The 15,412-nt window shown below is 45.7% G+C and overlaps 1 protein-coding gene across 1 annotated transcript; it reads right to left on the reverse strand.

Annotated features, from left to right (window-relative positions):
• Positions 1–4,667: 4,667 nt before the first annotated feature.
• On the reverse strand, positions 4,668–14,885 carry ATP5PO (ATP synthase peripheral stalk subunit OSCP). The gene is made up of 7 exons (XM_058732506.1): positions 14,756–14,885; positions 13,538–13,588; positions 12,488–12,598; positions 9,663–9,792; positions 7,926–8,038; positions 5,140–5,226; positions 4,668–4,849 (listed from the first exon to the last, which is right to left on the reverse strand). The coding sequence occupies exons 1-7, from the start codon at positions 14,789–14,791 to the stop codon at positions 4,736–4,738; spliced, it is 642 nt and encodes a 213-aa protein (XP_058588489.1). The 5' UTR covers positions 14,792–14,885; the 3' UTR covers positions 4,668–4,735.
• Between the last annotated feature and the right edge of the window lie 527 nt (positions 14,886–15,412).

Genomic DNA, 15,412 nt, shown 5'->3' on the forward strand with positions numbered 1-15,412 from the left:
CTTCCAGGGTGGGAAGCTGTGATTTCTGGGAGCTTCCTGGAATCTGTTGAGGCATACGAGGAATCTGCAAATCACCTTGAGGAGCTGTCCTGGTGGATGTAACTGACTTTCTTCCCAAAGATGGAGCCGTTCGGAGATCTCCTTGTTCAAGCTCAGCCTGGGGGCAGGGGGCTGGGCATCTCAGGCCAGCTCGTCAGAACTGGACCAGCTCTGGTCCATCCGCCCAGCATAGGTGTTGACCTTTCTTAGCGCCGTGCCCTCTTGGCTGGGGTAGCAACAGAGCTGAGTGGGAATGAGTTAGCCAGTCAACTGCTCCTCGGGCTGTAGTTCAGAAAACTTTGGGGACAGGGAAAGCCAGAGCCTGGGGGTCCTACCCAGCAGTGCCTGCAGGCCACTCCAGCTAGCCTTTACCTGTTTGGAAAAGAATGTATCAGTCTGACACGAGTCCCTCGTGACAAATGGGTCCCACTGCTGGTGGCATATTGCTTCCCTCACAACCCTTCCCCGGGGGTGAGACTCAGCCACCCCTCACCCCCGCCGTGGATGTCCTGTTGACTGTAATATACTTCTGTTGCCAAATAATGGTACTCGTTAATTTTCCATAAAAGGGAGACTATATTGTCTGATATGTAACGTCAATGGAGCTCTAAAAATTATTAGAGTCTATTATAAATTGTAGAATTATGTATTCGTCTAAGGTTTGATGAAGCAGGGCCAAGACATTAGGTTGCTTTTTTTGTTTGTTTAAAAGAAGCTGAGGTTAGTTCTCCTGGTCGAGTGTTCCTTTTGGCACCTTATTATGTATGAAACGTTACATTTTACTGATTCAGATTATGGTAAATGATTTTGTTTTTCTTAACCCAGTAGCGACACCAGTGCAGATGGCTATTCCTGTGTTTCTTGACCCTAAAAAGAACAATCTCTTCAAAACAGCTCTTTGTTCATTTTGACCTGTACGGTTTCAATTCACATGGTTCATGAATAAAACGAGAAAGCCAACCCTGTTCCGGTGGATTGTTTCGGGTTCTTTCTGCCCCACCTCCCTTCTGAGCAGGCAGGAAACAGAGAGCCCGGCCAATGGCTCCCCTTCCTGTGTGCTTCCTTCTCCCACGGGGAAGGCTGGAGTTGTGGAAGGACAACTAAGCGGACCAAACCCACCACCCTTCCCACGCTTTCTGCACACAAATGTTGGTTCCAGGTAGAAATGCATCTCCCGGTACCGACTCCTTCCGAGAACTTGAGCAGTTCTGAGCGGTGGCAGCAGAAATGCCAAGGGTGTTGAGGGGTGAGCACACAGCTCAGCTTGTCTTACCAGGACATTCCGAGGATTGCTCTGGCTTTCCGCGAAGTTTCCGACGCAGACAACGCTGCATGTTCACAACCCTGAGTCGTAACCCTGGGCGCCATTGGCAGACCCAACACTGAATTTTACTGTTACCTGAATTTTAGGGGATGATTTATGGCATTTTCTTCTGACCTGGTTTTAAGGCAAAATTCCTATTTCATCACTGATTTCTCTGAATGTGAACCAGTGTTAAAGTTCCGAGGTCGTGGGGCCTGGGTGACCCGGTTAAGCATCTCACTTCAGCTCAGGTCATGATTTTGTGGTTTGTGAGTTCAAGTCCTGTATCAGACTCCGTGCACACAGCTCAGAGCCCGGAGCCTGCTTTGGATTCTGTGCCTTCCTCTCTCTGCCTCTCCCCCACCCCCCACCCAAAACTAAATAGACATTAAAGTTCTTGGGTTGGCTTGAACTCCAGTTGAATTGTTATAGGACCTTAAAAAACATCTTCACAATAAAATAGCATGTCTTTGCCCTATTTTTAAATCAGTAGGTCCCATTTTTGGTAAACATAAAAACCCTGTGCTTTTCTTGGTTATTATTTGAAGTTTCAAAAATTAAAATCATTATAAACCAAGAAAATAGTGCTTTTCCAAACTACAACTCATTGTCTCTGTGATCGACACGGTCCCATTGCACAGCTCAGAGTGGAAGGAATTGCTGATATAAAGCATGTTGAGTAGGTACCTCTTGAACCAAATTTAGTAGGAAATATTTTATTCTAGAATATTTATTGTTTTTTCCTAATTATAGAAGTAATATTTGTTAATGCAGAAAATTCAGCAAGCTCAGAAAAATACAAAGGAAATAAAATCAATTAGTGGAGATACTCTTCCACACAAAAATAGATGTTAACATTTTGATGCTCATTATTCCTGTATTTTCTTGCTCCGTGTGCATGTGTGTGTGTATGTGTGTTAGATGTTCTTACATTAATAGCTAATACACACCAAGCACTTCCCTTGTACAAGGCAATGTTCAATTACATAATTTATAGAAAACTTTTCACTTTTGTTGATTGCTTTCTTTTAAATCAGCTATATATTTATCCACAACTTGACTTGTTTTTAAGTGTGTTTACTTAGTTAGAGAGAGAGAAAGAGCGTGAGTGGGAGAGGGACAGAGTCCCAAGCAGGCTCCATGTTGTCAGCACACAGCCTGACATGGAGCTTGATCTCATGAACCATGAGATCACGACCTGAGCCAAAATCAAGAGTTGGACGCTTAACTGAGCGAACCCCCCGGGGTACCCCTCTCCCAAAGATATTTTGTCCATCAGTCGTCCGGTGTCTTAGAAGCTTGTGGTTTTACGGTGATTCACGTGTGTGGGATGCCGTCTGGTGCGGTGTCGGGCTGGCTGTAGGCAGGAGGCAAGCTAGGATGAAGGCAGACAGGGCTCAGGGACATGATCCAACAGCCGGTCGAGCATGTGACACTGAGCAAACGCTAGGGCCCCTCAATCTCTCTCCTCAGGCGGTATCTCTGCTCCACCTGTATCACAGAGTTGTTATAAAGCGTCAAGATACACGAAGGGGCCTCAAAAGCAGCATCCTATTTGGGAGGGGGGTATGTCAGGATCAGCGTATTTTACTAGGGGAGGACTTCCTGGAGGACCAATGGAGCAGGAGTCATCCTAATGGCCTATTAGGGACTGGGAGTGCTGGACAAACCCTGAGGACAGATTTCTGCAGGCAGTACCAGAGGGACTTTGCCACGTGACCATAACGTGTCAGGTGGGTGCTGCGTTTCAGCAATCCTTGGGGTCACACGACCCAGGGAAGTGGCAGGCCACGGAGCCAGTAATCAGTGTTTATTGCCACCCTTCCGCCTCTGCCTCCCCGCACTGGCTCGTGCTCTTGCTTCCCTGTTGCGGCCCCTCTGGAAGTGAGCACGATCGCTTCCGTCTACAGGGGACGAAAGCCAGGCGTGGAGGAGACGGGGCGCCCCACCCGTGGGAAGCAGCAGAGCAGGCTTGCACCCACACCCTCTGGGGGCTCCAGGGCACATTCCTAGCCGCCAGTCTACCGTCCCAGGGTGCAGAGCAGCCGGAGTCGACATCACAAACCTCCCTGTAGATGGCGTCACGTCCCCTTACTTACGGAACTTTCCGGTGGTGTGGGCGTAGTGAGTATCGCCGTGCCTGGCCTGTACCGGGTACTCCCAAGGTTCCAGTCCGTCGGGATGTACTTCACAACCCGAAGTGCAGTGGCCACACACAGAGCGGGAGTCTCGGAGAAATGCCTTCAGGCCACCCTTTCAGATCAGCTGATTATCAGAGAAGCGGAAGGGTTACTGCCTTTTGTCTGGGCCCAGCCTGTGGGAACGGGACTCCGCTGCCCGTCTGCAGGTTGGCCGGAAAGGTCTTGGGAGAATCAGCAGGACCAACGGGCAGTTCAGCCAGAGCGGTGCGGCTACTGCTGGCACAGCTGCCTGCGGCGGGGAGAACGTCCCGACTTCCTATCCGGGCTGAAGCTCCTGGCCAGTCCTCGGTTGTGAGGACATTCACAGGGGTCAGGACAGCTATCCTGCTGCCCTCTGCTGAGTGCGCAGCTCTGATCCAGACCTCTGCCCCCAGTGGGAGGGAGGGAACGAATCCTTGTTAGATTAATGGCGTTCTTCTAGTAGATTCCAGGATGAAGACCGCTTTTTAGCCAGAATCTATCTGAGAGCCTTTATACAGAGCGTCACTGCCTTTATATTTACTAGGAGATGAAGGGCAGGACTGTTAAGACGGATCACTTTGGGTTTAAAACACGATGCACAGGACTTAAGAACTTGTTAGAATGGTCAGATGGCACAAGCTGGCCCTGTCTGCAGTACCTTAAACACACGCACTCACCTGGCTGACGCTAACAGGCGTGGGTCCACGTGCCGCGGAAGCTGTTAAGAAGCACGAAGCAGGACGGCGAGGGGCAGCTGCCAATGTCTTGACCAGCACAGGTCCTGGGGGCTGGGAGGCCCGCTTTCAGGATCTGTGACTGGACATGGGCACTGACAACTAAAACTCCAGGGCGGTAACCGGCCTGGTGGTTGGCATCAACTCCGCCCACAGGGTCAGCCCCTCCCCGGGCTCTGAGCCCAGAGGCCAAGGTCGTGAGGGAAGACACATTAAGGACTTAATGGTGCCTGCAATAAAGGCCTCAATAAATGTTAACAGTTCTTCCTAATGACACAAGCTTCCATAAAGTCCTAAGAGTAATCTACACAAACTAAAATCTTCCAACCAACGGGGCTTCTAACTTTTTAGCTGGGCGGATTCTGAAAGAAAGACAGAAAATAAGGTTCTCTGTATTTCCACTTCAAAAAAGATAGTAAACAGTATATGTTCCGTTCGGGAAGCATTTTATTGTTGCTACAAGTTTAGGCATTTTCATGGACAGAAAATCAACACTTTCAGAAAATCTCCCGCATGGCCCTGCTCAGCTTCTGAATCTTGGTTTTCGCAGACATATCAGCATATTTCTCTCCAATACGGACAATCATTCCACCCATGATGGACGGATCAATCTAGGAAAGAAAATCGGTTGGAAATGTGGAAAAGCATTGATATTTCACTGATCGAACAGAAAGATGAAAAAGTACTTTGAAAAGTCTACATGCTGTACAAATGTAAGATGTTATCATTATGTCTAGAAAAAAGAAGTCAGATTGTGAATGGAATCCATAATCATTTAAATTGAGAACATAAAATTTCTATTAGAAACAATTTAGTATTTGGTGAGATTTTTCAGTTTCTACAGCCACTCAACAGTGTCAAAAAACCTGAGGAAACACACCATACATAATTAAAAACCTACCTTAACCTCCAATTTCAATACTTGGCCTTTACTTAGGAAGCTCTTCAGGACTGTTTTTAATTCAGCAAGAGTGGGTTCATCTAAAGGCTAAAAAAAGGACAAAACCATCCTTTAATTAAGTAGATAAAGCAGAACAGAACTTTCCACGTAAAAGCTCAGGAAGAAAATACCCCTGGCACACATCAGCACGACAGGCCTTGTGAATTCCTGTGTGGTCTCTGGGCCCTTCCAGGAGCTGCACCGCAAGTTACTCACGAGTTACTCCTGGTGTGCCGGGAACATGCCAATGTCCCGTCCCACAAGAACACCTCGGCGAGCTCACTGGGCGGGTCACTGATGCCCATGAATGCCACTCCCTCCCCGTCTCTGCTCCCTGGTATCAGTGGTACGACTTAGACATGACTGAGGAAGAACCCCCCCCAATACTGAAGTTAATGATGCCTGATGACACAGGCCTCTCCTGTGCAGCCCTGTGGGCATGGCAGGAGGCCACTATGTCCTTGGATGGAAGGATGGAAAGCTGCCATCTGACCCGGTTCTAGCACCTCTAAGACCTCTGGTTCCCAGGAGCTTCTAGAAGCACGCTGCACTCCGAGCCTCATGGGGAACGCCTGGGGGCGCATGGCTCTGCACTTGACTCTGACAGAGCCAGCACTCAGAGGTCAGCCTGTGTTCTCTCTGCCTCAACTCCTACTCCTGGTGAGGGGAGAGCGAGAAAGGCTGAAGGAGCGGCCTCTTGTCACAAATCCTCTCTCTCCACCTCCACACCTAAGGGTCCACAAGCTAGCAGCAGATAAGGCTTTCCATCTTCGCAAAGATCTAACAACGCCTCTTGGGGGAGCTGGTGTGAAAGTCTACTGGTGTTTAATCAAGACATCATTCGCCAGGCCTCCAAGGTTACAGAGCTCCGAAGTAACCACCCACCTCCCACTCAGAGGCTTAGCGGGTGCCAGGCACCGGTCCGTGCTGGCATTTCACACCCACCACCCCCTTTCATCGGGACGATTCTGGACGGCCAGCGGCTCTTATTCCCATTTCCCGCAGGAGAGCACAGGTTCGGAGTGGTTAAGGTCCCAGTTGCTGCCATATTTGAAATCAGTCTATTTCTACAGACTGTGCCCTTAGTCACTAATCAAGGAATAATTTTTGTTTTTGAGCAGTGGAAACTTACTTACCCGGGAGTTTCAACATCAAACACTGCTGCACTAGCAACAGTTGGTTCTAAAAAACTTTTACAAAAATATGCACCCTTTAAAAAAATAATGTCCTTGGGGCGCCTGGGTGGCTCAGTCAAACTTCTGACCTCGGCTCAGGTCACGATCTCGCGGTTTGTGGGTTCGAGTCCCGCATCGGGCTCTGTGCTCACAGCTCAGAGCCTGGAGCCTGCTTCGGATTCTGTGTCTTCCTCTCTCTCTGCCCCTCCCCTGCTCACGCTTGGTCTCTCTCTCAAAAATAAACATTTAAAAAAAAAATTGTTTTTATTTTTTTTTTGAATTTTTTTTTTTAACGTTTATTTATTTTTGAGACAGAGAGAGACAGAGCATGAACAGGGGAGGGTCAGAGAGAGAGGGAGACACAGAATCTGAAACAGGCTCCAGGCTCTGAGCGGTCAGCACAGAGCCCGACGCGGGGCTCGAACTCACAGACCGCGAGATCGTGACCTGAGCCGAAGTCGGACGCTTAACCGACTGAGCCACCCAGGCGCCCCCCCAAAAAATTGGTTTTAATTAAAAGTAAAAAATAAATGAAAAAATCATGTCCTTGTACTCACTGAATGACATAATTTATACCAGTGCTCAGCCACGGGGATGGTATGACCTGCCTGGTGAAGCCTCATCTGGGCCCTGCTGTCGCCGAGAACTGGGGCAGGCCCAGTGGGCCCGGGCAGATGCCTGAGCTGTAAGGATTCGCAGTCAGTTGTGCACTTTCGTGGCACCGACCATGAACTACAAACGTGCAAATACATGATCTGGGGTAAAATGTCTCTCTGAAGCCGTGCTCTTTTGGACAGTAAGAGGATCTTTGAAATACCAGAAATATTAACCTAGATGAGGTCAGGTGCTGCGTATTCCAAGCAAACCCACTGTCCTCTACTGATAAGTAAGCCCCTCAAGGCTGATTTCCTATGCGGCCTGAACTACAGTAGGGAGAAAATACGTACTTAGGACATCAACAAAAGGAATTCTGGGGAGGTGGCACAGCTTAAGGTACATGTACTTGTGAGAGAGAGGTCCATGTTCAAACCCCGATTCCCTATTTTGTCACTTTGGGCAAATAACTTAATTTCCCTGGGTTCACTCACCTGTAAAATAAGGATAATTCTACGTCACATACAACGCTGCCATTAAATAATACATTACGAAGTACTCGGCATATAGGTCTATTATTACAGCCACGTCAGCCACTGCACAAGGGCCTGCCCTTCCCACCCTTCCCATTCGCTGCCACCAAAGGTTAGACAGTCCAGTTTCAGGAGACTACTTACCAAGGGATTTGTGAACTAACTCCAACCTGTGAGGGAACATAAACCACTATTTCCTAACACATTTGAGTCCAGTCTCGTCCTTCCGAACAGTCAGCGGGTAGGGAGGCACTAACGGGACACACACCGGCCCCTCCAAAGCACAGGTTCATGGCAGCCCGTGTAAGAAGTGAAGCAAACCTCCTAAGTGACCAATCACCTTTCCCGATTTCTGGATTTTAGCCTGTTTTTTTTTTCTTTTCATTATGCTAAACGCGATGCACGGATGTCAAAGCAAATACAGCAGCAACAAGCTGTCACTTACGGATGCAGTGGTCACTGTGCAAGGAACTTCTCCACGGTGGACACTCATCATGGTCGAAAAGGCAGAAACGACTCCAGGGGTGTTATTCAAGCGACCATTTTCAGCAAGCAAATCTGGGAAAGTGAAGGTGTCTCAGTAACATCAAAATCACTCAAAACAGGTTATTCATTAGACACTTTTCCAAAGAAGACATCCAGATGGACAACAGACACATGAAACGATGCTCAACATCACTCATCATCAGGGAAATACAAGTCGAAGCCACACTGAGATACCACCTCACGCCAGTCAGAGTGGCTAAAATGAACAAATCAGGAGACTATAGATGCTGGAGAGGATGTGGAGAAAAGGGAACCCTCTTGCACTGTTGGTGGCAATGCAAACTGGTGCAGCCACTCTGGCAAACAGTGTGGAGGTTCCTCAAAAAATTAAAAATAGATCTACCCTATGACCCAGCAATAGCACTGCTAGGAATTTACCCAAGGGATACAGGAGTGCTGATGCCTAGGGGCGCTCGTACCCCAATGTTGACAGCAGCACTTTCAACAATAGCCAAATTAGGGAAAGAGCCTATATGTCCATTAACTGATGAGTGGATAAAGAAGATATGGTATATATATACAATGAAATACTACTTGGCAACAAGAAGGAATAAAATCCTGCCATTTGCAGCAACATGGATGGAACTGGAGAGTATTATTGCTGAGTGAGGTAAGTCAGTCAGAGAAAGGTATGTTTTCACTCATATGTGGATCTTGAGAAACTTAACAGAAGACCATGGGGGAAGAGAAGGGGAAAAAAGGTTACAAATAGGGAGGGAGGCAAACCATAAGAGACTCTTAAATACAGAGAACAAACTGAAGGTTGATTGGGGGTAGGGGAGAGGGGAAAGTGGGTGATGGGCATTGAGGAGGGCACTTGTTGGGATGAGCACTGGGTGTTGTATGTAAGCCAAACTGACAACAAATTATATTTGTATGTTAGTATACTATTCTAACAAAACAAAACAAAGCAAAACAAAAACCCCTAGGTTATTCACGAGGTATTATATTCACCTCAAAAGCAAACTTAGATTTGTGGCCTTAGAAAGCTATATTCAATGTCCTTTAAGAATGTGAATGAAGAAGATGGTCCTTGGTATTTAAAAAGTATATTCAGTGTTTAAAAAAACCCAGCACTGACAAGCATTTAAAACAGCCGGGTGTGTGGGGAGGCCTTACAGATCTCCAAGCGATTTCCTGACCATGGCCTGCAACCTGATTTTCATATTTCAGGTTAGATTCCAATGTTTGGCTACAAATCCCCAAATTAACATATTATCTATATTCAAAGATGATGCCACGAATACATGTTATTTGGAACATGTATTCTGGGTTGGCCATGGGACTTGAAAAGCAAGCCTAATGTACCAAACAATGCAAATGTCTTTGAGGACAGAGATACGGCCACTGGTTACACACCGTTTCCTTGCTATGAATCCTATCTGTCTTCTCCACGGGTTAAAAAGTAGTGACTGCAATTACTTTGTTACACGGTCATATCCTTTAGACAGTGCTCTTCAAACTTTAACTCACAAACAATTCACTTGGGGAGCTAGTTAAATGCAGTAGGTTGATTTATTAGGTTGGCTAAGTCCTTAGATCGCGGCCAAAAGGCAGGTAGGTGATGCTGACGTTCCTGGTCCACGGACCACACTTCCAGTGGCAAGATTTTCAGTAGAAAAGATCTAATACTTACTGATCAGGTTGCATGTGAGGGGAGAGAACCTCTCTTTTGCTGTCATGTCGTTTAGGCTTTTCACTTTCACGGAACGCTTCACGTAGGGATTCATAATGGAAGCAGCCATTTTGGGTTCCTTCAAGATTTGCTGAAAGTACCAAAAAAATAATTTCTTCAACTCTTTAGTGCATGAACGATCCTCGCCGCCACAACATACTTTGTTATGAATCGTGTATTTCATTAAATTTGCACTCTCAAAGCATGTATGAAGAAAAGTTTACAATCAAATAATTTTCTCTGCCTTTGAGAATACACCATACCTTGGTTTTACACAAGATACAATGGTACTTCTTGGAAAAATTTAAAGATACTTTATGAAGTTTCTTAAATTTATTTTTGCTTTTCAAGAGAGATTACAGAAAAACTAAGCAGCCGAGATTCAACGAACTGCATATGTTAATGTATTTACTAAGGGTAATATTCAGCTGAAAAGGTGCTCTAACAGCAAAGGAAGTCTCCCTGTTATTCCCTTGGAGGGGGGCCTCTCTGTGTCAGAGTGATCCTGATTCTGTCCTGCCTCTTACAGAGCCCCGTGAGAGAACTCTGGTGTTTCCAGAGCAGACTCAATCAGCCTGGGAGGCAGGGTGGACGAACAGTGGGAGTGCAGCTACCAGGAGAGGGACCACGCGTCTCCACTTTGTTAATTCATAAACGTCTGTCCTCAGCGACCCAGGGTAGCTTCCGGCACCTTGCTCCCCTTAGTATCAGGCCAGGGTTCTAACAAAACAATGGCTGTTTCTGTTTGGGCATCTTTCAGTTAAATACCTGTCAGCCTTTCACTCACTGCTAGCACCTTCTCCCAGGCTCTCGGCCAGATTCTGCTCTGATCCAGGCTACCTGTCATACACCACCTAATGCTAAAACTTCGACGCGACTGGCTCCATAGAAACAATTTTCCATAAAAATTGCGGACTTACGCAAATTAAAAGCTGGCATTTGGGTAATCCGGTTTTTCGTGTTTCCCATCTTTCTCTGTTGTATCATCCAACGGGCAGTTAGTGGCACCTGTGTAGCATCACTTTCCTCTCAGTGCCAAAAAATTGCTAATTTTCACTTATAAAGAGTCTTAAGGTAAGTGCCTCCTTTCTACGTCTCCACATCTTAACTGATTTCCAGGTTATAGTCAAACCCCATTCTTAACACCCACAATCTAGGTCACTCCATTGTGAACACCACTGTTCGGTTTAAAATGGGCATGTATGGGGCGCCTGGGTGGCTCAGTTGGTTAAGCGTCTGACTTTGGCTCAGGTCATGATCTCACGGTTCGTGGGTTCAAGCCCTGTGTCGGGCTCTGTGCTGACAGCTCGGAGCCTAGAACCTGCTTCAGATTCTCTCTCTCTCTCTCTCTCTCTCTCTCTCTCTGCCCTTCCCCCACTTGTGTTCTGTCCCTTTCTCTCTCTCAAAAATAAACACTAAAAAAAATTAAAAAAAAAATAAACAAAATGGGCATAAATGACAAGTAGCGGGCAATAATTATCACCTCCAAAAATGCCTGTGTGTGATCCTGTCTGCTCTTGGTACCCCTCTCCCAAGTGTTTCCAACAGTAAGGCTGTTGGCTCTGTGAGGATCATAGTGGTTGGTCACACTAACTCAGACAGTAAGCATCATCTGTAGAGCTAACTGGACAGAGAAAGGAATATGGAACGAACATTACTGTCTGCTAGGACAAAAATTCCAAAAAAAAAAAAAAAAAGCTTGAGATAAAAAATGAACAGAATAAATATTATCCTATATGACTAGCCTTATGAGGGTTTTTTCTTCTGAATAGTATGGTAAAAAAAAATTTTCAGGAATAAGTGGATTAATAATAGAAGAAATTCTTAAAACATAAAACTAAAAAAGTGCAAAACTTTCTCTAGAGAGAGTATATGCTAGACTGTGTCTCCCTCTCCCCCTGCTTTTTTTAAAGTTTATTTATCTGATTTGAGAGAGAGGGAGAGAACAAGAGGAGGAGGGACAGAGAGAGGGGGAGAGGATGTGAAGCGAGCTCTGTGCCTTCGAGCTCAGAAACGTGAGATTATGACCTGAGCTGAAGGCGGAAGCTTAACTGACTCAGCCACCCAGGCTCCCCTCCCTCTCCTCCTTTAATGCAGAGCTTATTGTCGGAGGTGGCAGCTATAAAGCAAGAGAAGGGGAAGCAACAAAGTGGACAGGAACGTGTTAACCAGAAAATTCGGTTAAAATTACAACAGATTTTCCCAAGTTACACTGGTACACTTCTGTTAATGCAATTAATTCACTCTTCTTTCCAGGTTCAAAAAACAAAGTGTAAAAATAAACTGTCCCTTGTAGCTTCCCCATCTGTCAGTTCTGTACTGGAGCTCAATACACCTTTGCTGATTTTGTTGCCCAGAGTGCTCTGCTTGGTTATTTCCCTCTCACATCTTGGGGATAAAATAAAAAACTGAAAATGAGGAAAGGCTCCATAAAGAGAATTCCCAGCAAAGCAAGTTATAATACATTCTAAAGACTATTTTAGAACTGTCTGAAATACAAGCATAGATTTTCAAAGGTGACCTCTATTTCTTCTTAGCCTCAACTCTTGGTTCCTAATATTAATAATATCCTTGTTCGTATCTGCCTGTACCTATTATACAATAGGTTCAGAATAACAATACCCAGTACTATTCCTATCAACATGATTACAGAAAACAGGCTTTGTTTCTTTTTTCTTTTTGTAGTTCATTTTCACTTAGGATATACCTCATTAGAGAAACATGGCCAAATAAGGAAAAAACCTATGATGGAAACTTAGTAAGTAATAAACAGAAAAGCTACTTACTGCTACTCTCAACAATTCCTTTTCTACTTGTTCCAGCTTATTCTGTTTAGATGCAGCAGAATAAAGAGCAGTGGCATAGCGACCTTCGATACCATATATCTGAACAGGTGGCTTTAAAAAAAGGATGGGGTGGGGGAGGAAGAGAAAAGGACAATCACTTCAGATATTATTCTGCCAATAGCAGGATTAAATACGTATATTAAAATACACTGTTTAGAGCACACAGTAAGTTTAAATACCAAATATGGAATCAGAAAGCTATCCTGAATGGCAATTCTCAAACAAATCAGGGATGTTTCCTCGGCTAGGTCACTTAATCTTCCAATTTTTGAGCTTCCAATTTTTCATCTTAAAATGTGGTGCTTAGGAAATATGGTACCTAGAGTCCCTTCCAGCGGTAACTCTAAATCAATTATTACATGGATTCTGAAATGAGCTTATGCTTTCTTTGAACTCAGTAACTAATCAGTTCCACATAGTGGAGATTTTAAACACTGATAGAAGACAGTTTTGCATATGTTAGAGCCAAGAAAACATTTAATGGTGACACTATAAATTTCCCCTATAGTGTCCCCCCATCAATGTTCAGTTTAATGGAGCTCTTTAGCAGCTTACTGAATGCCTGATGCTTGAATTATTTTTCACAAAAAACTGTAGGCTTTTTCCTACACGCTGCCATCGATATATGACTACATATGCTTAGCACTTCTGTATGGTTGCAGTGCAAGAGCTCAGGTTTGAAGAAAGATTTAGTTCCAGTCCAGCTCTGAGACCAAACTCGAGTTTTCCCAGTCTGTTTCCTCTTTCGCAAACAAAAGACCAGCTATTTCCCATCATTGTTACGGGATTTTAAGAAATTCCCACAAAGGTTAAGCATGGGCCTGTTGCACACCAGGCATTCAACTTATTCCATTCCCTATCCCCACGCACACATCACATTTTGGGACCTACAAATCATGCAGAAAGGTTTAGGTAGTACTTATACAGAAGTCCGTGCCCTAACCGCGCACTTTCATTTACTTTACGATTAGTAACAAAAAGTTGACATACCCTCACGAGCTTGGCAAATGGCCTGACCACAGATGTACTAAAGCATCGCACCTTTAAAACAATAATAAGACATTTTAAGTGATTAGTTTCTTAGTATCATCACGGAGATTACATGAGCTGCTCTTTATTCCCAAGGAGTAAATTTCACCACTGAGCATCATCCATAGCCGCCTGGGAAACTGCTTTCCCACCAACTTCCTAGTTTGCTAAGGACAGGCTGAGGCTAGCACACCAGTATGAGAGAGAAAACACAAGTTCTGATGAAATACGTGTTCCAAGAAACCCCACATTTCTGGCATTTGTTACCACCCGTGAGGAAGGATTTTAATAAAAAGTGAGAGGATTCCAGTCATGACCTGCAAGAGATGTACCTTCTTAGAATCCAAATGCTATCGGAAAAGAAAGATTAATCCCCTTAGTACTGCAGCAGTCTGATGTGAGAACTGAGCCTAGTTCTGAGAAATGTATCTAGTCTATCAAGGAACAGAGTTGGAACTCGTTGCTTAAAAAGCATCTGCAAGGGCACAGCTCACCTTCAAATAATTTCAGTTCTGAACTGTTCTATAACACAAGTGGTTGTAGGGATTAAAAGACCTTTTCACTTATGAAAAACTTACCTAAGCTGTAAGGTGTCATGATGTGTAAAGCACAGTGTTGCTATGTGGTATAAAGATTTTCTTTCCAAATTTTCTTTCCAACTCCATCTTCTGTATGACTGTGTGGGTTCGAATCTCAGCTCTACCTACCCCTTCCTGGCTGAGCAGCCAAGGACGAGTCATTTAAACTTTTCGGTCTCATTTCCTTTATAGAAATGTGAAATGTGTTTTATAAATACTCCTTAGCATTACTAGAGACCCCTGACAGGTTTGACCACAACGACAAGGTTAAATGACTTGGGGGTGGGCTGTATCCTTTCCTCGGAGTCCAGGGGAGCCTTCCCCCGCCCCTTTCCCGTGCACCTCAAACTAGCTGCTCCCGAGGCTGTGCTCGGGGACGCCAAGGTCAGGCACGCGTCCCCCTGCACCGCCAGCCCCGCGGACGTCCAGTGAGGTAGGGCCGCCCGAGCGCTTTGCGTCGCTCCCACTCGCAGGGCCCTACAACGCTGAATGGCGGCCACGCTTCCCCAGCTGTGGTCTCGCTCTGTGGCTCTTAGGGCTCTGCTACGTGTCACTTTAGAAGGGATCCTCTCGCTAGTTTTCAGGACCTCCCTTCTCTCACCTGCCGGGAGAGCCCGGACACTGCACAGGAAGCCATCTTCTCCGGGTGGCTGTAGGTCAAAGCCGAGGCAGCGAGAGAGACGCAAGGGCGCACGCGTGCGTCAGCGTAGCCGCTCGGGCCGCTGGGAAATGTAGGCGTACGTCACCAGGCCGCATGCGCCGAGGTCGCGGTCAGTCTGGGAGTTGTGGTCTTTAGAAGTGGTTGTTAAGGGCTGGACTTCTAGAGCTAGTGGCCTCGGACAGCACCTTAAAATAAAACGCTTGAATTACTGAATGGTCCTTACAGTAGGGTGGATTTCTTTTCCCTAGGTTTTAAATTTCCTTTTAGATAAATAGGTGGCATATGTTCTATTTCACATTCATTACTAGCATCATTAGCATCGTTTATCCCTTCTTTCTACCACAACAAAGGGTGTATCAAGTGCAGTTTCTTGCTCTGTATAAAAACAAAGGAGCCTTACAGCTCCCGCTGAGGATTCAACCTGCCCAGTGTCTGGGCCATGACTGCCTCTCTACCTCCACACCCCCTTCCCCTCATCTCACTTGAGTGCAGCACTGCCTTTGGTTTGTGAGAGCATGTGAGATTCTAGTGCCTAAATTCTTGATTCCTGGGTAGAGTGGAGTGATTATCTGAGATTATCTGGGGTTTGAGCAAGTG

The sequence above is a fragment of the Neofelis nebulosa genome, chromosome 5, assembly GCF_028018385.1.
Source record: "Neofelis nebulosa isolate mNeoNeb1 chromosome 5, mNeoNeb1.pri, whole genome shotgun sequence".
Classification (NCBI taxonomy): Eukaryota; Metazoa; Chordata; class Mammalia; order Carnivora; family Felidae; genus Neofelis; species Neofelis nebulosa.

Bases quoted from the DNA above. Each gene is read 5' to 3' on its own strand.
- ATP5PO (XM_058732506.1), bottom strand. From the start codon at position 14,791: ATGGCTTCCTGTGCAGTGTCCGGGCTCTCCCGGCAG. The intron at 13,589-14,755 runs GTGAGAGAAGGG...ATTGTTTTAAAG, and splicing joins TGTCCGGGCTCTCCCGGCAG to GTGCGATGCTTTAGTACATC. The intron at 9,793-12,487 runs GTAAGTAGCTTT...TGGTACTTTCAG, and splicing joins AGGAATTGTTGAGAGTAGCA to CAAATCTTGAAGGAACCCAA.